This window comes from Balaenoptera ricei, chromosome 14 (genome assembly GCF_028023285.1).
Source record: "Balaenoptera ricei isolate mBalRic1 chromosome 14, mBalRic1.hap2, whole genome shotgun sequence".
Lineage (NCBI taxonomy): Eukaryota > Metazoa > Chordata > Mammalia > Artiodactyla > Balaenopteridae > Balaenoptera > Balaenoptera ricei.
Window position 1 is genome coordinate 3421452 of NC_082652.1, and position 22736 is coordinate 3444187.

Sequence of the window (22736 nt, forward strand, 5' to 3'; positions counted from 1 at the left end):
ACACCCATTCCACTCCCAGGATAAGCACATGACAGTTGGATGATTTTTTAAAGTGCTCACATCTTTAGTGGGGGCTTTGATGCTCTCCCTTCTTCCATGGGACCAGCCTCCTGATTCCACATGATCTCGTGGGATCTGGTGTCAAATGCCCCGCCCTCCACCCACATTCCCAGAAGGTCGCCTGTGTCTGTGCAGGAGACCACGTACACTGCACAACTCCGGAGCGTGCCACACACATTACGCTCTATAAAAACAGAGGCCCTGCATTGGCTTATACCTGGGTGGTCTTAAATTGGCTAAAAATTACGCATGATGGTGGAGTGGGTTGAATTGGGCCCCCAAAGATATGCCCACCTGGAACCTTGGAACATGATCCTATTGGACCAAGCATCTCTGCAAATGTAAGTAAGGTGACATCCCAACATGAGATCACCCTGGATTAGGGTGAGCCCGAAATCCAATGAGTGTCCTTTTAGAAGAGAGAAAAGAAGACACAGTACATCAGTCTGCTCAAGCTGCCAAAATAAAATACCAGACGGGGTGGCTAACACCACAGACATTTATCTTCTTGGTTCTGGAGGCTGGGAGTCCAAAGTGAAGGAGCCACCAGGGTTGGTCTCCAGGGAGACCGCTCTTCCCGGCTTACAGACGGCCACCTTCTTGCTGTGTCCTCACGTGGACTTTCCTCTGGGCATGGGGGGAGCAAAAGAAGTCTCTGGTAGCTCTTCTTTTTCTTATACGGACACCAGTCCTATTGGAACAGGGCCCCATTCTAATGCTTTTATTTTTTCTTAATTATCTCCCTAAAGGCCTTACCTTCAATATACAGTCACATTTAGAGTCAGGGCTTCAACATATGAATTTGATACAATTCAGTTCAACATACAGAGAATACCCTGGGTAGACGGAGGCAGAGATTGGAGTGATGCTGCTACAAGCCAAGGAACGTCAGGAGCCACGAAGGCTGGGCTCAAGCTTAGAGCTTTTGAACTTGACCTTTTGGTGCCCTGTATTAATGACACGCCAGACTTCCAAGCAGCCTTGCTCACCAGCAGCACTCAGGTAATTATAAGAATGTCACTGCAATCCAACTCAAACTGACAGAAGCAAAACAGAGAATTTATTTTAAAGATAGGGGGTGTCACTTTAAACCAAAGACAAGAAACACAGCAGGAACAACCAGATTCTGGAAAATGAATGCCTTAAACTCTCTTTCTCTCTCTGTCTCTCTCTCCTCATTCCACAGTCTGCTTGCATTTTTCTCTCTTTCCATCTCAAAATTCTCAGGGAGAGATTCTGATTGCCTATCTTGGATTGAATGTTCATTCCTGGACCAACTAATTGTAGCCAGCGTTAAGAGTTCGGAGGAGGAGATTGTGTGTGTGTGTGTGTATGTGTGTGTGTGTAATTGATTAGGAATCAGACATGTTACAAATCTGAACAATTAGATATTTAAAATAATTTTTGTCAAATTGCAATGCAAATGATTTAGAGAAGCCAACCACAATAACTACAGTTTTACCTGATCCTATTTTATAATTCTTAGAATTTCACTGACTACATAGACATCAATTCCTCATGTCCTTTAAACTGGCTTTGATTTCCCACCGATTCCCTCATTAATGTGTTAAATGAAGCCTGACATAGTCGCATTTGTAGAATTATGTTTTTAACACCTTGAAAATTCTATTCGTGATATCACCCATGCCCGTGGATTTGGGGCCACAAGACTAGTATGATTATTAGAGAGTCGTGGAAATGGGAGAGGGGGTAACTGCAAAACACCCATCTCAATGCAGATTCACCTGCGTGTATTGGGTTGTCAACAGTAAAGGTGGGGAAGGAAGCCCCAGCAAAGAGAGTTAAAGGATGGGGTGGGCACCTGGGGAATTCTTTCTCATTTCCTGCAGAGGTGGGCCAGTAGCTGGGATTTGACCTCACCCTGACAACTAAAAATTGTCACTTGCACTATTCACAATAGCCAAGACATGGAAACAACCGAAGTGTCCATTGACAGATAAATGGATAAAGATGTGGTACATATATGCAATGGAATACTACTCAGCCATAAAAAGAATGAAATAATGCCATTTGCAGCAACATAGATGGACCTTGAGATTATCACACTGAGTGAAGTAAGTCAGGAAGAAAAAGACAAATACCATATGATATCACTTATGTGTGGAATCTAAAATATGACATAAATGAACTTCCGTAAAACAGAAACAGACCCACAGAGATAGACAGAGAACAGATTTGTGGTTGCCAAGGGGGAGGGATAAATTAGGAGTTTGGGATTAGCAGATACAAACTACTATATATAAAATAGATAAATGACAAGGTCCTACTGTATAGCACAGGGAACTATATTCAATATCCTGTAATAAGCCATCATGGAAAAGATAAAAACTGTCACTCGCCCTCTGGTTCTACAAGGATGAAGTCACTGGCCACTGCAGCCGCTGACCTTCAACACCCCCTGAAAGGAGTTCAGGGTGGAGATCAGGAAGGAGGCCCTCGGTGCTCTGGGAAAAACTGGCAGAACAGGCCTTCAGATAGACATTTTCAGGAGAAGATTTTATGAGCCTAATTTCTTGCATCTCCTCATGCCTAGAAAAGCACTAACATCACGAGTGGTGACATCTGCTCCTCGTGACCAGCGGCCACCTTCTGCCAAGATGTGTGCTCGACTGCACTCACCCCTTCACCAAAGTCACATGTATGCTGACCTCCCCCCCGCCCCCCACCACGTCTTTGGAGCAGGTTCTCAGAGCTATCTGAGATGCTGTCTCCTGGGCTATAGCCCTCATTTTTGCCCCAAATAAAACTCAACTCACAACTCTCACATTGTGCATTTTTTTCAGTTGACAACTCCAGCACTTTTTCTGACTAGGAGTTCAGAAAGATTTTGCCTTCCTAAGACATATCGGATGATACTTATATTCTCTCAAGCAAGAACAGTTGGTACTAAATGTGGAAAGTTGTACGTGGTCGATGCAACTTTCTCAAGCCATGTATTCAAGTGTGGGAAAGATCAGATGTCTTCTTTCTGGAAGTGTCACAGGTTGGGGTCCCCAGGAACCAGACCCTGAGATGGAGACTGTCGTGGAAGAAAAGGAAAAGAAGCGTCTGGAAACACAGAGCTGCAATGCTCACCCAAAGAAGGACTCATCCCCACGGAGCTGTCCAAGGTAGGACGAGGAGGTTGGGCCTCCACAACCCACATCAGCTGATCCCTGGACTCAGGGGGCCCTCCAGGAAGGAAGCTCTCTAACTTGGGCCATCACCAGACAGGGCTGAGAGCAAGAAGTCCTCCCTCCTGCTGGAGAGGATGAAGGACATATCCCAGCATCTGCTGTAGCAACTTAACTTAGACGCCATCAGGCTCTCATTCCGCTGGACAAGAAAGACCCGACCACTCACTTCCGGGTAAAGTTGTCATGTCAGCATTTCCTCTGCCTCTCTTTTTGTTTTTTCTTTTGAAAAGGCTTCATTAAAACTTTATAATTCAATTTAATTTAATTCAGGGACTTCCCTGGCGGTCCAGTGGTTAAGGCTCCACGCTTCCACTGTAGGCGGCGCGGGTTCAATCCCTGATGGGGGAACTAAGATCCCGCGTGCGGCGTGCCACGGCCAAAAAGAGAAAAAAAAAAAAATCTGCAATTTTATTTAATTCACCAAGTAGTTTCTGAGCACATGCTTTCAGCCACACACTGTGCAATGTCCTAGGGAAAGAGACGTGAATGAAAAATTGGTCTTCTTCTCAGGGAATGATCGATGGTCCTTAAGTACAAGGACCAGAGATAATACAGAGGAAGACATAAGAAGTGTACCTGATAAAGGAGGATGGAGTAGGGAAGCTTTACAGAAAAGTTTGTTTTCTCTTTCATCCTCAGCATCTAGAGCAGTATTACGGGTACTGTTCACAGGCAAGTTAAGGTTGAGTTTTATGGATGTATTAGTTTCCTATGGCTGCTATAACAAATCACCACAAACTGGGTGCCGTAAGATATCCTCTGCCTCTTTATGCCTCTCTTTCCTCATTTGTATAATGTGAATCATAAATATACTTGCTTCTTAGGCTTATTGTGAAGATTAAATCCACAGAAAGCACTCAGAATCATGGCTGACCCATGGTGAGCTCTCCGTAGCATTTGGTATTATTAATATTACTATTATCTTGCATATCAGGTTTAAACACAACTATTTCAGGGTTCCCCTTTCCCCTTCCTTTCTCCCCCAGGGCCCTGACACTGAAATATGGTATTTTAACCATATTTCTAGTGTTACCGAGTCCAAGCTCGCTCTGCGCACCGCACGACAGGCTGATGAATCGGAGACGAGGTGCTGAGGCAGGGAACACGACTTTATTCGGAAAGCCGGCAGACCAGTGTCTCCGAAAAACCATCTCATCGGGGTCTGGATGCCGGTTTCTTCTACAGAATCAGAGAGGGAGAGGCGGTGAGGAAGTACAAAGTAAAAGGGCCACCAGTCTTGCAAAACATCTCCTGGAATGGCCAGCCTCTGGGAGGGGATGTGTTAGCTTTTTCTTTTCTGCAGCCATCCGCAGGTGGGCAGGTCAGGGTGTCTCCCCGTGAGCTGAACATCAGAGGGGCAGGGTTCCCCGAGGCAGGCCATTATGTACGATTATAATAGTAAAAGCAACGGAAGGTTACAACGAAAAGATACAATGAAAGAGACAGATCCAGCGTGGAGTCCGATTTAGCTCTTCCCTGTTACACTTGCTTCTGTAGACGTGATGCTTTCACATCTGCCCTGCACGCACGTGCAGGACATGCCTTGTTCTGGACACCCCAGGGATGGGCCTGAGTCACCTTGCCTCGACCTCCTGCCCCCCCTCGTGCTCCCCACTCCTTGGGAGGAGTCCTCGGCCAGAAGCATGATTTCAAATGCAAACCAACCAATCCAGAGCCACATCCAAATCACCTCTCCTGTGGGGTTCTCACACTCAGGGCCACTATCCCCATCCTAATCCCCAAGGGCCAAGTCCCTGAGAGCCAGAGGCAGTCCCCATGCCCCAGAGCTCCTGAAAGTGTCCACACTAGCCCACCCCAGTGCCACTCACCCTGCTTAGCACGTTCCTGCCTGTGGAAACCACAATAAAGTCTCCCTCTGCCTCCTGATGGACCCTGGTGCTTCCCTGTGTGGCCCTCAACATACGGTGTGCCCCTCCTCTTGGGAGCTGTGAGTAAAAAGACTGTCTGTGAAATGGCAGCTGATTTGTTGCTTTGCTACACCTCATATTTTCCATCAGTACGCTGTATTTTAGAACAGGGGGCTTCCCCTCCAGCTCCGAGACCACTGGGGGCAGGATGCAGCTCTGGGGCCCACCACCCGGCCACAGCTCCGTGAGGGGAGGGGTCTTCTGTGCCCTGATTGCCAGGTCCCTGCATTTAGTTCATCCCCAGGCAGGGCGGAGGAGGGGAAGGAGGGCACACGCATCCTGTTCCACCGGTACCCAGGCTCCAGGCTTTCCTCCCAACACTTCCCCCGCAACCCCCAAAGCCCTAGCCTGGGCCCACTTCCCGGGCCCAGGTGACTTGAGTCCCCCGCTGTTTTCTTTCCAATCTGATAATGAAAGCACAGACACTACGCCTCAGGTCCTTCGGGACTTTGCTTCTGATACACTGTCCAGACCTTGTCTTTTGACCCGCAGAACGTTTCTCTCTCTCAAAACCCCCTGCTTTGCAATTCAAAAGCCTTGGTTTTCAAGGCGGTTGTTTTCTCTCCTGAAATTGAAAAGGCTTCTTAGCAACTCAACACCAAGAATTCGACTCTTTCGCATCTGATTTTGGTCAGGCAATGCCCATCTCCACACCCAAATGCAATAAGCTCAAATGGTCTAATTTTCATAAAGAATTAACGCACATCTGTGTGTGCGCGTGCAAAAAATATATACTTAGTTAATATATTGGTATACTATTCTGCCTCCAAAAAATAGAAAAAAAGTTTGCATAAAGGCAGTATCATAGCTTATGAGGTTATCCAGCGAACAGCTGTTTCCAGGCTACTAGAAAAAACACTCTAAAAACAACAACATCTTATTTGTTTTAAGACCTATTGATCAAGATTCCATCTCTGTGCTACTTATCAACAAAGAACGATTCTTCTATGTAATTCATTCAAAATAAACGCGCTGATATTAAAACTTAAGTGAGGAAAAACACCCTTTTTCCTCTTCCCCCTTTGGTTCAGTGGCTGGGGTCCTGCAAATCTGAATGACAAAAGACAGATGAACAGGAGGAAAAGGTTTATTTCATATGCATATGGAGGCTCACAGAAATGAAATGAAAACCCTACAGAGGTGGTCAGACCTGGAGACTTATATACCCTTTCAACAAAGGGCAAGATCTTTGTGGAGAAGTGACAAGACAAAGGAAAAGGGTTTTGAGATTCTAGGGGCAATAAACTGTGGGAAGGTAAATAGATGGGGAAACGAATGGAAGATGAGTGTTATTTAGTAACGTTTGTTTGTGCAGGCCCATCTTGGTACTGACTTTAGCTCAAAATAATCCGTATGCCAAAGTGGCACATTTAGGGGTCGCATATTCTGCTCCTTTTCAGTTCCCTTTGACTTGGGTTGAACACTTGTCTAACTCGTGTGCAAACTAGATTCCTTAGAGTCTACCTGACAACTAACTGCATGGAATATGGAGATAGTCCATATCTCCAACATGTAGTGTTGGAGAGAGAGACAAGGAGAGAAAGGGGGGGGGGGGAGAGAGAGAAAGAGAGAGAGAGGGAGAGAGAGAGAGAATGAGAGAGAGAAGAGGGGGGAGAATGAGAAAGAGAGAAAGAGAATGGGGGGCAGAGGAGAATGAGGGAGAGAGAGAGAGAGAGAGAGGAGAAAATGCTCTAAGCAGCCCAGCTGAGTATGCTTCCTGGTTCCATCCCTTTCCAGCCCCGTGACTCAGGACCAGTTTCATAGCCTCGGTTTCCTCACCTGTTAAGTCACGGGGCTGGTGTGAGGATTGAGATACTGCAGATAAGGCACTGTCAAATAAGAAGCAAATCCTGACTTAGTAAAGAGGAATTTTATTGGAAAGGATTCTTGAGGATTTCTCGCAATAGAGAGGACCCTCTGACCATAACATTTGCAAGCATCTCGTAGGTTTAGGCAAAGTGGGTTTTTATTTTCTAGGGAGAGTACACAAGGCTAGAGAGAGCCGGGTGTGGGGAACTGGGATGAGTGGGAGAAGGCTGTGTCCTGAGGCCAGCCTATTGCGGTTGGTGGCTTTGATGGATGGGCTGTCTGCTGGCTCAGGCTGAGGCTGGACCAGAACCTGGGGAAGGAGAGGTACACACAGGCGCATCCCTGAGTTCATCTAAGTCATGTGGGGCAGGGAAGTCCTTTGCAGTAAACCATTTCCCTGAACATAAGCATGTGGGAGCATTTCTTAACTTTTGCTGTTTTCCAGGAACACAGGGCTCGGCTGAAGTTCAAGGTCATCAGCGTGGTGCACTGTGCCCAGGACACAGAGAGTGTCCAATTAATGTTTGTGATTACTGATAGAATTGGAGTAATGACACCATTTTAAGTCATAAACGCTGCTGCTTTTTCAAGCACTTTGTGTATTTTCATCGTTTATAGGCCCACTGAGCCTCTAAATGCATTTAGACATTGGGAGAGACGGGATAGAAAAGTACAGGATGTAACAGAGAAGAGCAAACCTGACTTCATGTTGGATCTATCCCTTTAGCTTTAACCCCTGTGTCCTGTTGCCTGTGCTGAGTCGTGCTGGCTCTGCACTTTCTGTAAAAGAATGTTGCCTAGAGCCTGAAATATACAGGAGAGCTCTTTCTCAAGGCTCTGACCTTTAAAGGTGTAACACTTTTCCACCCATATAGAGATAAAAAGTTGCACAACAAGAATAACATTTGTCTTGTTGGAGGTTTATAGGAACACGGTGACCTGACCTAGGAGGACAGATGCAAGAACAAAGGATTCCAGCACCAAGAAGTTAGCAACGACCAGCCACACCCCTCCCCTTTTAGTGTAAAAGAAGGCTGAATTCTAACTCAGGGAAGATGGTTCTTTGGGACACCAGTCCACCGTCTTCTCCGTCTGCTGGCTTTTCGAATAAAGCTGATTTTCCTTGTCCTACACCTCCTCTCTTGCTTTATTGACCCATTGTACAGCGAGCTGTATGAGGTTAGACTCGGTAACACAGAGAGGAAACCCTTCTTAGCAAGCGGAAATCTAGCAGATCTTTAGACTCTGTGAGCTGTTTTCCCAACTATTTCTAAAATGGAGGAATTTGCACCAAATACCAAGTCAGAAAGCTAGTCTTCTACTATTACTTTGCTCCTCACTCTCTGGCTTCTTGCAAATGTCTGGTTATTAACCTTTCTGATTTGGGAGAAATACTTAGCATATTTTTATATTAGATGCTAAAGAAGAAAATCCACTTTAAATGAAGCATGACTCTCCTTATAGCTGAGGCTTTCTGAAGGTCGTAGAATGAGTTCAAGGGCTTCTCCTGAGAAAGGTATCATGATGTTAGTTTTTCTTTCTTTTGTAATTTAGCAGAATTGTGTCATTTGGGGGGAAGATATTTCTCTCAGCCTGGATTTTCAAGGACTGTTAATGAGTTTGAAGAAAGAAGTATACTGTAAAATAATCTCTTTAAAATAGATTGTGGCCACAGATAAAGATGAAGTTATTTTTTAAAATTCCCCCGCCACACACACACACACACACACCTTTTTTCGTATTCATTTTTACCAGAAGTTCCTTTAGAGTCTAATAAGATTCTCTTAGAAATTAGCTGTAGCGCCTTGGATGCGGTTTTCGTTCCAACTTTTGGGGTGTAACTGCCCTGTGGGTCATGTTCTCACTGACTTTTGATCCTGACCCCTTCCTGAGGGTTGGCTCCACGCCTACTGACTGTTTGTAGCAGGAATCCATCCGTGTAAGTGGGAACAGTTAAGCCCACTAGGAAGAGACCCCCCATGAGGTCAGAGAGTGTTCACTGCTGTATCTGCACCAGGGAGCAGTGCCTGCCTCAACTACTGCAAGAAATACTGGTGAAAGCTGTGGAAGCAACCTGAGTGACCGTCCACAGATGAATGGAGAAAGAAGATGTGGTACATGTGTACGACGGAATACTACTCAGCCATAAGAAAGAATGAAATTTTGTCATTTGCATCAACGTGGATGGACTTGGAGGGCATTATGCTAAGTGAAATAAGTCAGACAAAGACAAATACTGTACGATATCACTTATATGTGGAATCTAAAAAATACAACAACCTAGGGCATGTAACAAAAAGAAGCAGACTCACAGATAAAGAGAACAAACTAGTGGGTACCAGTGGGGAGAGGGAAGGGGGGAGGGGCAATATAGGGGTAGGGGATGAAGAGGTCCAAACTACTAGGTATGAGATAAGCTACGAGGATATATTGTGCAGCACAGGAAATATAGCCAATATTTTATAATAACTATAAATGGAGGATAACCTTTAAAAATTGTGTATCACTCTATTGTACACCTATAACTTATATAATATTGTACATCAACTATACCTCAATGGGGAAAAAAAAGAAATACTGGCTGAATGAATGGATGAATGGTTAGACAGACAACATGAAAAGGGAATGGAACCAACCCCACTGGGAAACAGGGAGTGCCTCTAAGGATTCAGTTCTATATATAAAATGAGAACCATCTGATAACCAGACATTCAGAGGGTGACGTTCTTCAGCCTCCCTCCCTGGTTCTAACACTTGCCTGTGCACGTGACTTAATGGGCGGGGCTGTAAATACACAACCGAATATGCCAGACTTGGGGGGAGTCTTTGCAGATAATTTTGACCATGCAAGATTTTTGTTGCTAAACACTGAACTGAAACACTATGCATGTTGGAACTTCATGACATCCTGTGTGGTTTTTTTTTAATATATATAAATTTATTTATTTTTATAAATTAAAATTTATTTATTTATTTATTTTTTGGCTGCACCACGCGGCATGCAGGATCTTCGTTCCCAGACAGGGATGGAACCCGGGCCACAGCAGTGAAAGTGCAGAGTCCTAACCACCGGACCGCCAGGGAAGTCCCAGCATCTTGTTTTTCAATGCAAATTCTTGCTTTGTTTCAGTCAAACGCTGGCTCATGGATCATTTCAGAAACGATTTCTACAATACTTCCCAAGACCTTCCGACATGAGCAGCGCTGTGCTTACTCACTCAGGGTAACCAGGAGAACACCCGGTGGAAAGACCAGGATTACGTAGATGGACTCAGTACACTTCATTTTACTGTGTCTTCCAGGGCTGTGTTTCACCTAACACAGAGAAACACTGTAGGAGATTTAGATGGGAGCCCCTGTACTCTTTGACTCTTGAATTTTTAATTGAGGAGCTGCAGGGGCTGAGGTAATAATGGATACACGGCCCTGGCTGAGGGCTTGTATACAAATGGGATCTTGGGGAGAAAGAGGTGGGCTGTGTTGGGATGGCCTTCAAGGCTTAATGAAAACCTGGTGGAAGACACTTTTCTTGGCATTAAAAGGTCTTCAGTGATTAGTAAAACGTAGAATGGCTGTAACGACTACAGAATCTAAAACCAGTTTTCCACAGTGGCTACTGCACTGCAAGGTGTTCCAAATAGACATTCTCCCCCCTCTCTCTCTCTCTCTTTTTCTTATACTTTAAATATTTCACTCCCATCTCATCTTGTTTGCATGATTCCATAACAGAAGTCAGATATAATCCTTATATTTTTTCCTCTTTAAGCGAAGTGGGTTTTGTTCCCTCTGACTTCTTTCAGGAATTTTCTTTATCTTTGACCTTCTGTAGTTTGAATATGATAACCCTACGTGTATATTTTTCTGGCATTTACCCTGCTTGGTGATCTCTGAGTTTCCTGAATCTGTGGTTTGGTGTCTGACATTGATCTTGAGAACTCTCAGTCATTATTGTTTCAAATATTTCTTCTGCTTCCTTCTTTCTTTTCCTTCTGGTATTCTCATTAGGCACACTATACTTTTTGAAACTGTCCCATAGTTCTAGGATGGTCTGCTTTGGTCTTTCATCCCCTTCTCTTTTGTTAACAGACCCTTGTTTTTTAACTAGGCACATGGCTGCTGAGAGAAAAGCCTGCAATCCTAAGCTTCCCTTGCAAGTGGGTGTGGGCATGGTATGTACTCAGAAACAGGAATGGTCCTGAAAGGGGGGAAATAAATATTTGCTCCCGCCTTCCAACCTCCTTCAGCCTGGAACTCAGGCATGGTAGTGGAGCTTGGGCAGCCACCTTACACCATGAGGTAGAGATGGCCACATACTGAGGATGGAGGGGTCTGAGTCCCTGACCCCGGGAAACACCATCTGTGCTTTGTTAATCTCTTTACTTGACAGAAGAAGAAGATGTGTTCATCTTCTGCTTCAGCCACCGTTCTTTTGGATTTTCTGTCAGTCGTACCCAAGTGTTAATCCTAATTAATACCCTCCCATCCAATGTTGCGTTGGCCCCTCTTAATGACTGTCCCATGTTCAAAGTGTTTAAATGCCAACACAATGTAAATCAACTAAAAAGTAAAATCGCAAACATTGCAGAAAATGCAGGATTTTCCTGAAATTGATGAAAAGAATTTTGGAGAATAACTTGAAACCCAGGCAAATGAGGCTCTGGCAGGACGGAACCAGGTAACGAGTGACTGTAAGGGTGATGACAGGGCAGACGCTGCAAAAGAAAACTTCACCATCAAAGGAAGAAGAGAAGCTCTGGGGAATACTGATGAAATCCCCGTGGATGGTTTTGTTTACTTGTTGGTGCAAATTATTTCTTGGCCCTGCGCTTTGAGTTTCAATTCTACCTGCAGAAATGAATCTTAGTAAACATGAGACCAACGTAACCTATTTTCTTAGTGCTGGGATTCATTTCTGAATACAGAGTCACAATCCAACGTTTTCTTTGATGGTCCTTGTTTTCTATGAAATTCTGGTCCGTATTCAAGAGGGGGGTTTCCAGCCAGTAGCGGTGTATGGCGGCTGTACGTCGGATCAGGGAAGCTTTAGGTCTGGATACCTCCGACCCCAAGACTCTGATGTAATTGGTCTGAGATGCAGCCCGAGCATTGGGAGTTTTAAAAGCCGAGGCTGGGAACTGCTGCTTTACTAAGTGGCCTCCCTGGTGAGGGTTGGCTCTGGGTGGGGAGGACTTCCTGTGTGTCATTCCACATCAGTCCCCTGACTCTCCAAGAGGAGACTGGGTCAGAAAGGGGAAGGGAGGCTGGGGCATGGGGAGAGCCAAGCGAAAAAGGGAGGGAAGGAGGAAGAAGACAAGAGCTAGCTTTCAGCATCTCATGAGGGCTGCAGTAAACGAACTGCAAGGTCAAGTACCAGGCAGCTTCAAGGGAAGAGTTTACGCAGCTGTGCTATTGTTACCGAGGATGACACAGAAATGCAATGAACCCTTGAAGCCACAATGCCGGCTGAGAGTGCAAACGATTTCCACATCCCATCCGTAACTGACTGGTGAGACCAGCTAGCAGCACATTCTAGGTCTGCTGGCTGCACTGGGCCTCAGGCTGGACCGCCTGTTCCCATGTGCACGGAGAGCCTGCTTTTGGAAACCTGAAGATACCCGATAAACCTTTCAGATCAAAACGATGCTTTTGTATTTAACTTCGCTGTGACAGTGTGGGAGAAGGGTGAGGAGGGTTCTTCCGGCAGAAGCTGTACGCCAGGGGTGAACAGTGACTCTTTGCTAGGTAACACCATGCTATATTAAATGCGTCTTCCCTCCGCGTGTGAAGGTTATAGTATCTTAGTTCTATCTGGAAATGGATTGAGTCCTCCACACCTGTACATCAGCAAATTGGAAACTATACACAAAATGTTTAAACATAAAGTTAACTGAGTATGAAACTGAGAGCGTCTAGAACATTTATAGAAAAGCATTTTTTTTTTTTTTTACGTCTATACTTTGGTATTAAAATCGCAATTGCATTTTAAAGCCCTCTTAATGAGATGCTCCAGCGTATCCTTCTTTTAACGTGCGGGGACTGCAGGGTGTGGAGGGTCTGTTTCTTGCAGAACAAGGCTCACGAAAGAAGCACACAGGGGCTCTTTCTGTAGAGCGGATGGTGACACTTTATTCATTTAAAAACAACACGCCCTTCCCCAAAGGGCACGCAGCACGTGTGAGTGTTTCCATAAAGACACGAATGAACGATGCTGAGGGTCACTGGAGCGAGGCACCTACCGTGTCACGCAGCCAGGACGAGAGCGGAGCTTCCCGACGACCAGCATCTTATCAACGGCAGCATTGCTGGTTGGTACCCGGGACAACACGCGGCCTTTTCCTCGGCTGGCACCGCTGGCCCCAGACTCGGGTGGAGCTGTCCGCCTGGGGTTTGGGCTCCGCTTCTCCCTCCCTCTCTTCGCTATGGCCACGGGGGGGCCCCGACCCTAGTGACCCTCAGATGCCAAGAAAGGGGGGGTTGTGAGGGGTCTTGTTAGCAGGACAGCAAATCCTGGCTGCGAGGAGTATCTTCGGGTTGCAGGTAACTGCCTGTGGGGAGGGATCCTGTTCTGAGACTGAGGCGCGGAACGACACAGGAAGTGACACGGTACAGAGTTCATAAACGTGCTGTTCTTATCCCCAAGTCGTTAGAGTTTAAGATGTTCGGTCTGAGGTTTACTCTTTTAAAAACAAGATGTAGGTTTGGTCGTTTACAAAAATAGGACGGTTGGAAAGAAAAGAGTCCAAGATGTCGTGAAGTCTGAGGCAAAGATGACGCTGCTCCCTCCTCCCCACTCCAGGGCCTGCAGGCATTGGAACAAACACTAAGGAAACGCTTCTTCTGCCGGGCTTGGAGCCGGTCTCGTCTCCTTCTTCTGGACCCGGTCGTTTCCTCACCTCCCACGAGAAACGGAGCATTTCACCCCCAGTTGTTGTCATGGAACGTCCGTGAGAGAGCAGGGATTTCAGGATCCAACAGAGGCAAATACCGCCACCAAGGAAGACAAGCACAGGGTCTGGGGCATGCAGCACCGGCGCAGCCAGGATGTCCTTCCAGTGATGACGACACTTGGTTAAGCTCGCCCTGTGTTGGATAAGGTCAAGGGGACCCGAGTGCCGGTCCTGCGATGGGCTGGAGGCTGGTGACCAGATCGACACTCATCCTTGGGTCCCTGATGCTGGGTCCCTGATGCTGTATCCCTGATGCTGGGTCCCTGATGCTGAACCCAAGGAGCCAGGCTCCAGTATTTTCCAGGCCATGGGCGATATGGGCTTTGTTCCAACTGGTTTTCAACCCAAATTCAACCAGGAGGTGGGGGGAGCCTATGGGGGGAGCGGGGGTCTGCCTGCTTATTTAGAGCACTCCCCGCTCTTTCAGTTACATGACTGATTAGGTTAACTCATGCACGGCACTGTTTCCAGCGTTTAGAGAAGGAAACCTGCAGAGCCTGGGGGCCCAGCCGCACATCCGTCGGGGCCCCAGACTGGCTTCGGGGTCTGTACCACGTTATAATCACTGCCAGTACCCCTCTCAGCCAACACGTCTGATTTTTGCTTTTGCTCTTTGAACAGACAGTGATGGGTCACAGGTCATCAGAAGACAGGGGAGAGGGGCCTACCCTTCCCTGTGATGGCTTACAAATAATCCCCTACTGTCCCTAGAAGTCCTAAAGCAGCTAATCAAACTCCCTCCCTGATGCCCCTTAAAAACAGTTACCCTGCCCCAATTAGTACTGCATCTCCATGAGGACTGATCAGGAAACACATCTGGGCTGTTACCTGGAAGCACAGAGAGGTTCTGGATGAATCGTCTTAGGACAAATAAATCTACGGTTCCAGTGAACCCAGCTTGATTTGGATTGGATGGCCCTTCTGCCCAGAGCCCTGCCCCTGGGCGTCTGCCCAGGGCTGAGCATCTCACGGCACCAGGCACGCCCTTAGTCCTCACTGCTTCCCTCCAGCATCCTGACCAGGTGCCCATAGGTGTTTCTCTCCACCTGCCACGAATGATACATTCTCACATACTCCCTTCCGTTGGCCACGATTTGTTTTTCTAACGCCGGATCGCCCCCCAGTCTCTTTGCCAGCCGAACAAACTCCTGCAAAGAAGGAGGTGGAGGAGAAAGAGAGATAAGTAACTGGTGAAGGGGGGTTGCAAACGCATCCAAAAGCCCGTGTCTGCCTTTGCTCCTGGTCCCTCCTTTGCCCACCTACCGTATTCTGGAGAAAAGGGCCTTTCGGAAGGATGCGAGTTAGCGCAAACATTGGGACTAAGAAATTACACACACACACGTGCGAGGGTGAACAGCGTGGAAAAACACTGTCGTCATCGATTCTGCTTCCCCATCTTTCTTCCCTACATTTGCTCAAAGCTGCTGCTTCTCACAGTCACTGAGTCCTGACAGTAAATCTCAGATCCACAGTTTCTTCCCTCCTTTGTATCAGCTGAGATAGGAAGTCAGGTCTTACTCCAGAATCTGAGCTCCTGTATTCTAGACAACACTACCCCTGCCACGTTTGTTCTCCATTGTGTTGATCCTTTCATCTCTCCCAGGCACGGAGTGTGTCTTCAAATCGTGATACATCACCTGGTGCAGTGGAAAGGACCAGGCTTCCACTGGTTCGGATCTGGGTTCAAATCCTTCTTCGACACATAACTTAGCTGTGTGGCTTTGGGCAAGCTAGTTAACCTCTCTGAGCCCCACAGTGATCATCTCCAAAGGGGTGGTGGGCATTGGATGGGTAAGCCCTGCCCTGCCCCAGACTCCACGGGTGAAGGAGGGGACAGGGGATTTAACCGGCCTCGATTTTCTACACTTTCCTTCTGTCGCTTCAGAGGGAGGAAGTGTGCTTTGCTCTATGTTTATTGATGCTTGCAGACGCTGATGCAATGAAAAAATGGCCACTTTTTAATATCAAAGCCCTTCATAATTGGAAAGAACTAGAATTCTTTTGACTGCTAAAAAGTATTCAGAGGGGGGGAGGGGAACACGCATTATTTATTATATTTGCACATAAGTCAAAGCAGGGCTCACCAGCCAGGAGGCCTGCACTTAAATTCACACCCTACCCTTCACGGGAGTGATGCTGGGTGCGTTTTGTAACCTCTCTGAGCCTCGGTTTCTTCATCTTTAAATTAGGAATAATTACAGTACCTGCTTTTATAGCGTGTTGACAGGATTCAATGAGTTAATACAAAGAACTCAGGGCAGCGCCTAGCCCAGACTTAGCTATCATTATTATTGTGATTCCCCAACCCGTGTAAATTCCAATAAGGCAACAGTGCCTAAGATTAATACACAGTGCTTTGCCGTTTACAAGGAACGCCCACGTATTCTCAAAATTATTGTTAATTAACCGTTGTATGATTTTTATAGCTAGCAATATAAAGAGCAATATTTACGATAGAGTGGAATTATATTTTTATGTAGTATATATACACTTTATGGTAAATTGGTGTTCTTTTTATAATAAAAATGTAACTTATTTATTCCCATCTCATAGGAGAACAACATTCTTATTAAAATTATTCGAGAGGCTTACAGCTTTGGTACATTATTTTATGATGCTGGTCATATCTTTGATTTATCTGATGCAGACACTTTGGCTAAAACCCAGCCCCCTGCTTATGATTTCTGTAGAATATATGACCGTTTTATAACAGAATCCTGAATGAGAGTTTCTAGGAATAGGATGTGATAAAGCACACTTTTTTTTTTTTCCTCTCTGCATGGAAGACTGAACAAAAAACACTGACTTAAACAAAGCAAGAGAGAGTTGGGTAAGGAGTGGGAAACATCTTGGCCGTTGGCATAAAACCCTGGCTGGAAAAATTAAAAAACAAACAAACAAAAAAACACAAAAAAACCCTGGCTGGGCGGCTGGAAGAAAAGAAAGAGAAGGAAAGAAAAATCTCACTCTTGAATCGTAAGAGTCACTCCCTGAGGCCCTGGGATTATTTTCTTCTGGGCTAAAACAGGTCCTCCGCGACAACTAAGGCAATAAATACTCTGAACACACGCGTGCGGACAATGAGAAAAGCCCGTTGACACAGACTGTCATTTGCTGTGTGCAAGATGGTGGCCGCAGTCCCCCATCCTTGCATGAACGTCTCTTTGAAATAGGGCTCACCCACTCCTCCAATAAAGGGGGAAGGAGGTCTGTTTCCCCATCTCCTGAATCTGGGCTGGCCCTGCAATTTGCTTTGACCAACAGAATAGGTCAGAAGTGATGTAGTTTGACTTCCAAGCAAAGCTCCAAAAGGTCTAACAGCTCCCACTCTCGCCCTCTTGGAGCCTGAGGCCACCCCACAAAGGAGCCTGAGATAGCCTGCTGGAGGATGAATGACCACTTGGACCGAGATGCCCAGCAACCACCCGTACCAGCGACCAGACACTCATCCGATGGACCAAAGGACCATGCCATGAGAGCTGTAGCAAAACTTCCAGGAAACAAGTACAAATGCCAATTCATCATCATCCCAGCCAAAGCCCAAAAGGTTTTATATAACTGCCAGCTGCAGAACGCGCCAGAACACCCATCGTATCCGATCACCAAGCCTTGACGGGGGGAGGGGAGAATTCATCATTTATGTGATGTAATGATCTATTCTTGAAAATTACTCATGATAATAAGTTATGAGGCATTAAAGGGTACACACACTAAAACAAAAGAAAATAGAAACCAAGTATTGGGATTCCACATCTTAAGAGAGTTCAAAGACAGATGTAGGCACTGCTCTAGATCAGACTTGGAAACTCAAGTGCCCGCCGGCTCCCGGCGGGGAAGGCCCGCAGTGCCAAACCCCGGCTGCCTCAGTGAGTAGGGGCCTCCACTTGTTCCCACGTTTGCTGTTTTTCAAGAGAAGTCGAAATTCGGCATATTTATGTAAAAGCACTCCATGCTAAATACCAACAAGTAATTCAAAATTTTAAGTAAACAGCAAACTAAACAAAACATGTGTGCAGACCAGACCCAGCCCAGGACCACAGGTGTGCAAACACTGGCTTAGGTTATAGATTTCTAAAGTTAAAAAAAAAAAATCATGTAAAACACCATGGTTTGTTTTCATAATTATTCAATTAGCAGTTGACTGTTTTCAGAGTTTTCTTCCTTTCTGAGTAGTCCCTGCTGGTGGAGAAAACTCACTGAGAAATACGTCAGGCAGAGAGAGACAAATACTGTATGTTATCACTTATAGGTGGAATCAAAAAAATACAACAAAGGAATGAATATAACAAAACAGAAAGAGACTTACGGCTACAGAGACCAAAGCAGCGGTTACCAGCGGGGAGAGGGGAGGAGGGAGGGGCACGATAGGGGTATAAGTACAAACAGGTACAAACTATTACGTATAAAATAAATAAGTTACAAGGATATATTATACAGCACAGGAAATACAGCCAATATTTTACAATAATCTTAAATAGAGTATAATGTATAAAAATATTGAATCACTATGCTGTACACCTGAGACTAATATAATATTGTAAATCAACTACATTTCAATTAAAAGTTTTTTTCTCACTAAATCCTTTTGACCTGCCTTGTCGCCCTGAGGTACCAGCCAGATCCAGGGCGTGAGAAGCAGTGTCAGTTTTACAGGATGGATATTTAGACCTCTGTTGGGATCATTCTCATAACCGTGTCAGCTGAAAGCCACGGGTCAGTGGGGGGCCCCTCAACAAGAAACAAACGTCTCATGCAGAGAGAACACGGGAGCTGGCAGACTGAACACGGGATGGTTTGAAAGAGCATTGCATTCCGACCACCTTCTGTAAGGGATACGTACGTATTCTTCCAGGAGAAGCGAAAGTCAATTGCATAACAACTCTGGATTTCAGGCTCCGAAGGCATGTTCAATTAGACAACCCTGAAGCTGCTTCTCCAGGTGCTTCGACTACGACAGCTCACTGATGGGAGATGTTGACAAGGAGGTTTCTGAAGACTGACAGATGTGCTGTCGTTTCGATCGTGGATCGTGGTTTTCCTCGGAACCCTGGAGTTAATTAAGGTTTAGTCTCTGCCTCTGGTCCTCAGACTTCGCTTTAAGATTCTGACTGGGGGGCTTCCCTCGTGGCACAGTGGTTAAGAATCCGCCTGCCAACGCAGGGAACATGGGTTCGAGACCTGGTCCGGGAAGATCCCACATGCTGCGGAGCAACTAAGCCTGTGCACCACAGCTACTGAGCCCATACACCACAACTACTGACACAGTGCTCTAGAGCCCGCGAGCCACAACTACTGAGCCTGCGCTTTAGAGCCCGTGAGCCACAACTACTGAGCCCAAGTGTCGCAACTACTGAAGCCCGCATGCCTAGAGCCTGTGCTCCACAATAAGAGAAGCCACCACAGTGAGAAGCCTGCGCACCACAACGAAGAGTAGCCCCCGCCCACTGCAACTAGAGAAAGCCCACACCCAGCAACAAAGACCCAACACAGCCATAAATAAATAAATAAATAAATAAAATTTAAAAAAAAAAAAAAAGATTCTGATTGGGTAGGTCAGGGGCGAGGTCCAGGAATGGTGTCTTAGTCTGTGTGAGCTGCTATAACAAAATACCACAGACAGGGGGTGGTTTATAAACAGCAGACAGTTCTGGACGTTGGAGGTCCAAGATCAAGGCGCTGGAAGATTCGGTGTCTGGTGAGGACCTGCTTCCTGGTTCAGAGATGGTCGTCTTTTCACTATAATCCCACATGGCAGAAGGAACGAGGGATCTTTGTGGGGTCCCTTATATTAGGGCTCTAATGCCATTCGTGAGGGCTCCACCTTCATGGCCTAATGGACTCTCGGAGGCCCCGCTTCCTAATACCATCACAGGAGAGGTTCGAATTTCAACATGTGAATTTGGGGGTGAGTGCGTGGAGGCACAAACATTCAGTCCATAACACATGTGTATTTTCTAATAGTTCCCCTCCAGGAGATTCTGAAGAGTCAGACTATGAAAAACACTAGTCTAAGATGGACAACTGTGCCAACCCTATTTTACACAAGTTATTTGGCCACAGAATAGATTCATCTTGGACTTCCCTGGTGGCGCAGTGGTTAAGAATCCGCCTGCCAATGCCGGGGACATGGGTTCAAGCCCTGGTCCAGGAAGATCCCACATACCGCGGAGCCACTGAGCCCGTGCGCCACAACTACTGAGCCTGTGCTCTAGAGCGCGTAAGCCACAACTACTGAGCCCATAAGCCACAACTACTGAGCCCACCTGCCACAACTACTGAAGCCCGTGTGCCTAGAGCCCGTGCTCCAGAACAAGAGAAGCCACCGCAATGAGAAGCCCAGGCACCGTGACGAAGAGCAGCCCCTGCTCGCCACAACTAGAGAAAGCCTGCGCGCAGCAACGAAGACCCGATGCAGCCAAAAATAAATAAATAAATAAACTGATATATTAAAAAAAAGAAAGATTCATCTTATTGACAACTGTAAGTTGCGAGAATCACACTTCAAGATCCATCTAGAAGTGACATGCACGCATCTGTCTTGTTTTTCTTACACAAAACAGCATTCGCTGGTCTAGTGTTAAGCTTCATCCAAATGCCATCGTTCACAATGATGTATATGTACACGTGGCCACATAATAATTCCATTATCTGTTCTCTCGATGACTCCCGCCATTGGGTAAAGTGGGGACCACTTGTAAGAACGTGCAAATAGCCTTGGAATTATTCAGCATAAACCTTCAGTCTATTTTTTTTTTGACCTCACCGCACAGCTTGTGGGATTTTAGTTCCCTGACCAGGGAATCGAACCCAGGCCCCTGACAGTGACAGCATGGAGTCCTAACCATTGGACCATCAGGGAATTCCCAGTCTTTTTTTTTTTTAATTGAAGTATAGTTGATTTACAATGTTGTGTTAGTTTCAGGTGTACAGCAAAGTGATTCAGATATATATATCCTTTTTCATATTCTTTTCCATTGTGGTTTATTTCAAGATATTGAATACAGTTTCCTGTGTTATACAGCAAGACCTTGTTGTTTATCTATTTTGTATATAGTGGTGTGTATCTGTTAATCCCAAACTCCTAATTTATGCGCCACCTTCCCCTCTGGTAACCATAAGTTTGTTCTCTATGTCTGTGAGTCTGTTTCTGTTTTGTAAGTAAGTTCCTTTGTGTCATATTTTAGATGCCACATATAAGTGACATCATATGACATTTGTCTTTCTCTGTCTGACTTCACTTAGTATGATCATCTGTAGGTCCATCCAGGTTGCTGCAAATGGCATTATTTCATTCTTTTTTATGGCTGAGTAATATTCCATTGTATATATGTACCACATCTTCTTTATCCATTCATCTGTTGATGGACATTTAGGTTGTTTCCATGTCTTGGCTATGGTAAATAGTGCTGCTATGAGCATTGGGGTGCATGTATCTTTTCAAATTATCATTTTCTCTGGATATATGCCCAGGAGTAGGATTGCTGGATCATATGGCAACTCTATTTTCAGTTTTTCAAGGAACCTCCATACTGTTCTCCACGGTCAGCCTATCGTTTAAACTTGCAGCAGCGATACCTGAGTTTGGGGAGGGCTGCTTGTTCACATGACAACGTGATGGTTAGAGAGAGGGGCTGACTTTAAAACGAATATCAACAACAGCTGTGAGAATCTTGGGCAGATGTTGGAACAGAAGCCAACCTGGGTAGGTTTAGAAGCAATTTCCCGGTAGATCATCCCCATCTACACCACCCGCCCGATGCAGAGCCGGAGAAGGTGGCAGGGGCTCGGGCCCCTGACCATGACCCGTGGCCGTTGAATGGCGGCAGCTGGGAGTCTGATCTGGCTCTTTCCCACCCGTCCCTTCCAAGACTGGCGGCTGCAGAGTCTGGCTATGCGTCCTGTTCACTCACACCGCAAGCTCAGGCCCTTTAATAGGACAATTCCTGAGCTCGCATCTAACAAGCCAGCTCACAGCCAGGTCCCAAACCCAGCGATGCCCAGGAGTGATGGGGCAGAGCCCTGGAGGCTCCGGCCTGTGATCTAGACCACTGTTCTCGGGTGGCCTGTGAGAGGTAGCAGTAGTGAACGACCGTGGACCACTTGGTGAGAAAGTGAACCACCTTTCAGTTCTCTTCTGTGCCTGGCTGAGTCAAGCAGAAAGCCTCGGTGAGGTGCCAACCTGTTCTCTACCTTCTCAACGGTGACACCTGGTCTCTGGCCAAGAGCCTCCCGCGGGGGCCAGAACCGGTCAGAATTTATAACAACGGTCAACAGTTATCAAGAGCTTATACCCAGGTAACAACCAGCCATGTTTCAGAATCCAGGATTTGGGGTTTTTAATAAAATGGTCTACGTGCCCTTTTAGTAACATATGCCCTCCAGGGGTCTAACACAGCGCCCCATAAACAACACACCAGAACTTCCAAATCACACTTAAGAATCGTCCCACCAAGCAGGATAAACAAAGCCACGAATAACTTCACATCAGCTCAGATATGAGTTTGCTGCCAACTGAGTTTTGGCACCCAACTTACTAAAAATAAAACTGGTTTTCAAGTGCTCTCTGGATTCTGGAATTGCAGAAAAGGAACGAGGACTCTGTGCTATGACTATGACTCTTTTCACAGAGACAGAAACGGGGGCACAGAGAGGTCCAGGAACCTGCCCAAGGTAACACAGCAGTAAGTGGCAGAAATGGGAATTAAGCTCAGACAGTGCAGCCCAGAGTCGAGGTCCTTTTCCACCAGGCCTGACTGCTTCACGGGAGGATGGAGCAAACCCACAAAGCTACCGCA

The 22736-nt window shown here is 46.2% G+C and overlaps 1 protein-coding gene across 6 annotated transcripts in view; it reads right to left on the bottom strand.

The window, feature by feature from the left end:
• Positions 1 to 4368: 4368 nt before the first annotated feature.
• GLT1D1 (glycosyltransferase 1 domain containing 1) overlaps positions 4369 to 22736 on the bottom strand; it is a 115319-nt gene continuing 96951 nt past the window's right edge. For 3 of the 6 annotated variants that reach the window (XM_059893672.1, XM_059893677.1, XM_059893673.1), the window contains one exon: positions 13095 to 15089. In XM_059893672.1, coding sequence (XP_059749655.1) covers positions 14928 to 15089 — 162 coding nt within the window. In that variant the 3' untranslated portion in view covers positions 13095 to 14927. Of the gene's footprint in view, positions 4437 to 13094; positions 15090 to 18831; positions 18989 to 19038; positions 19090 to 22736 lie in introns of those variants that run through there. The other 3 variants (XM_059893675.1, XM_059893674.1, XM_059893676.1) reach the window with 3 other exon arrangements.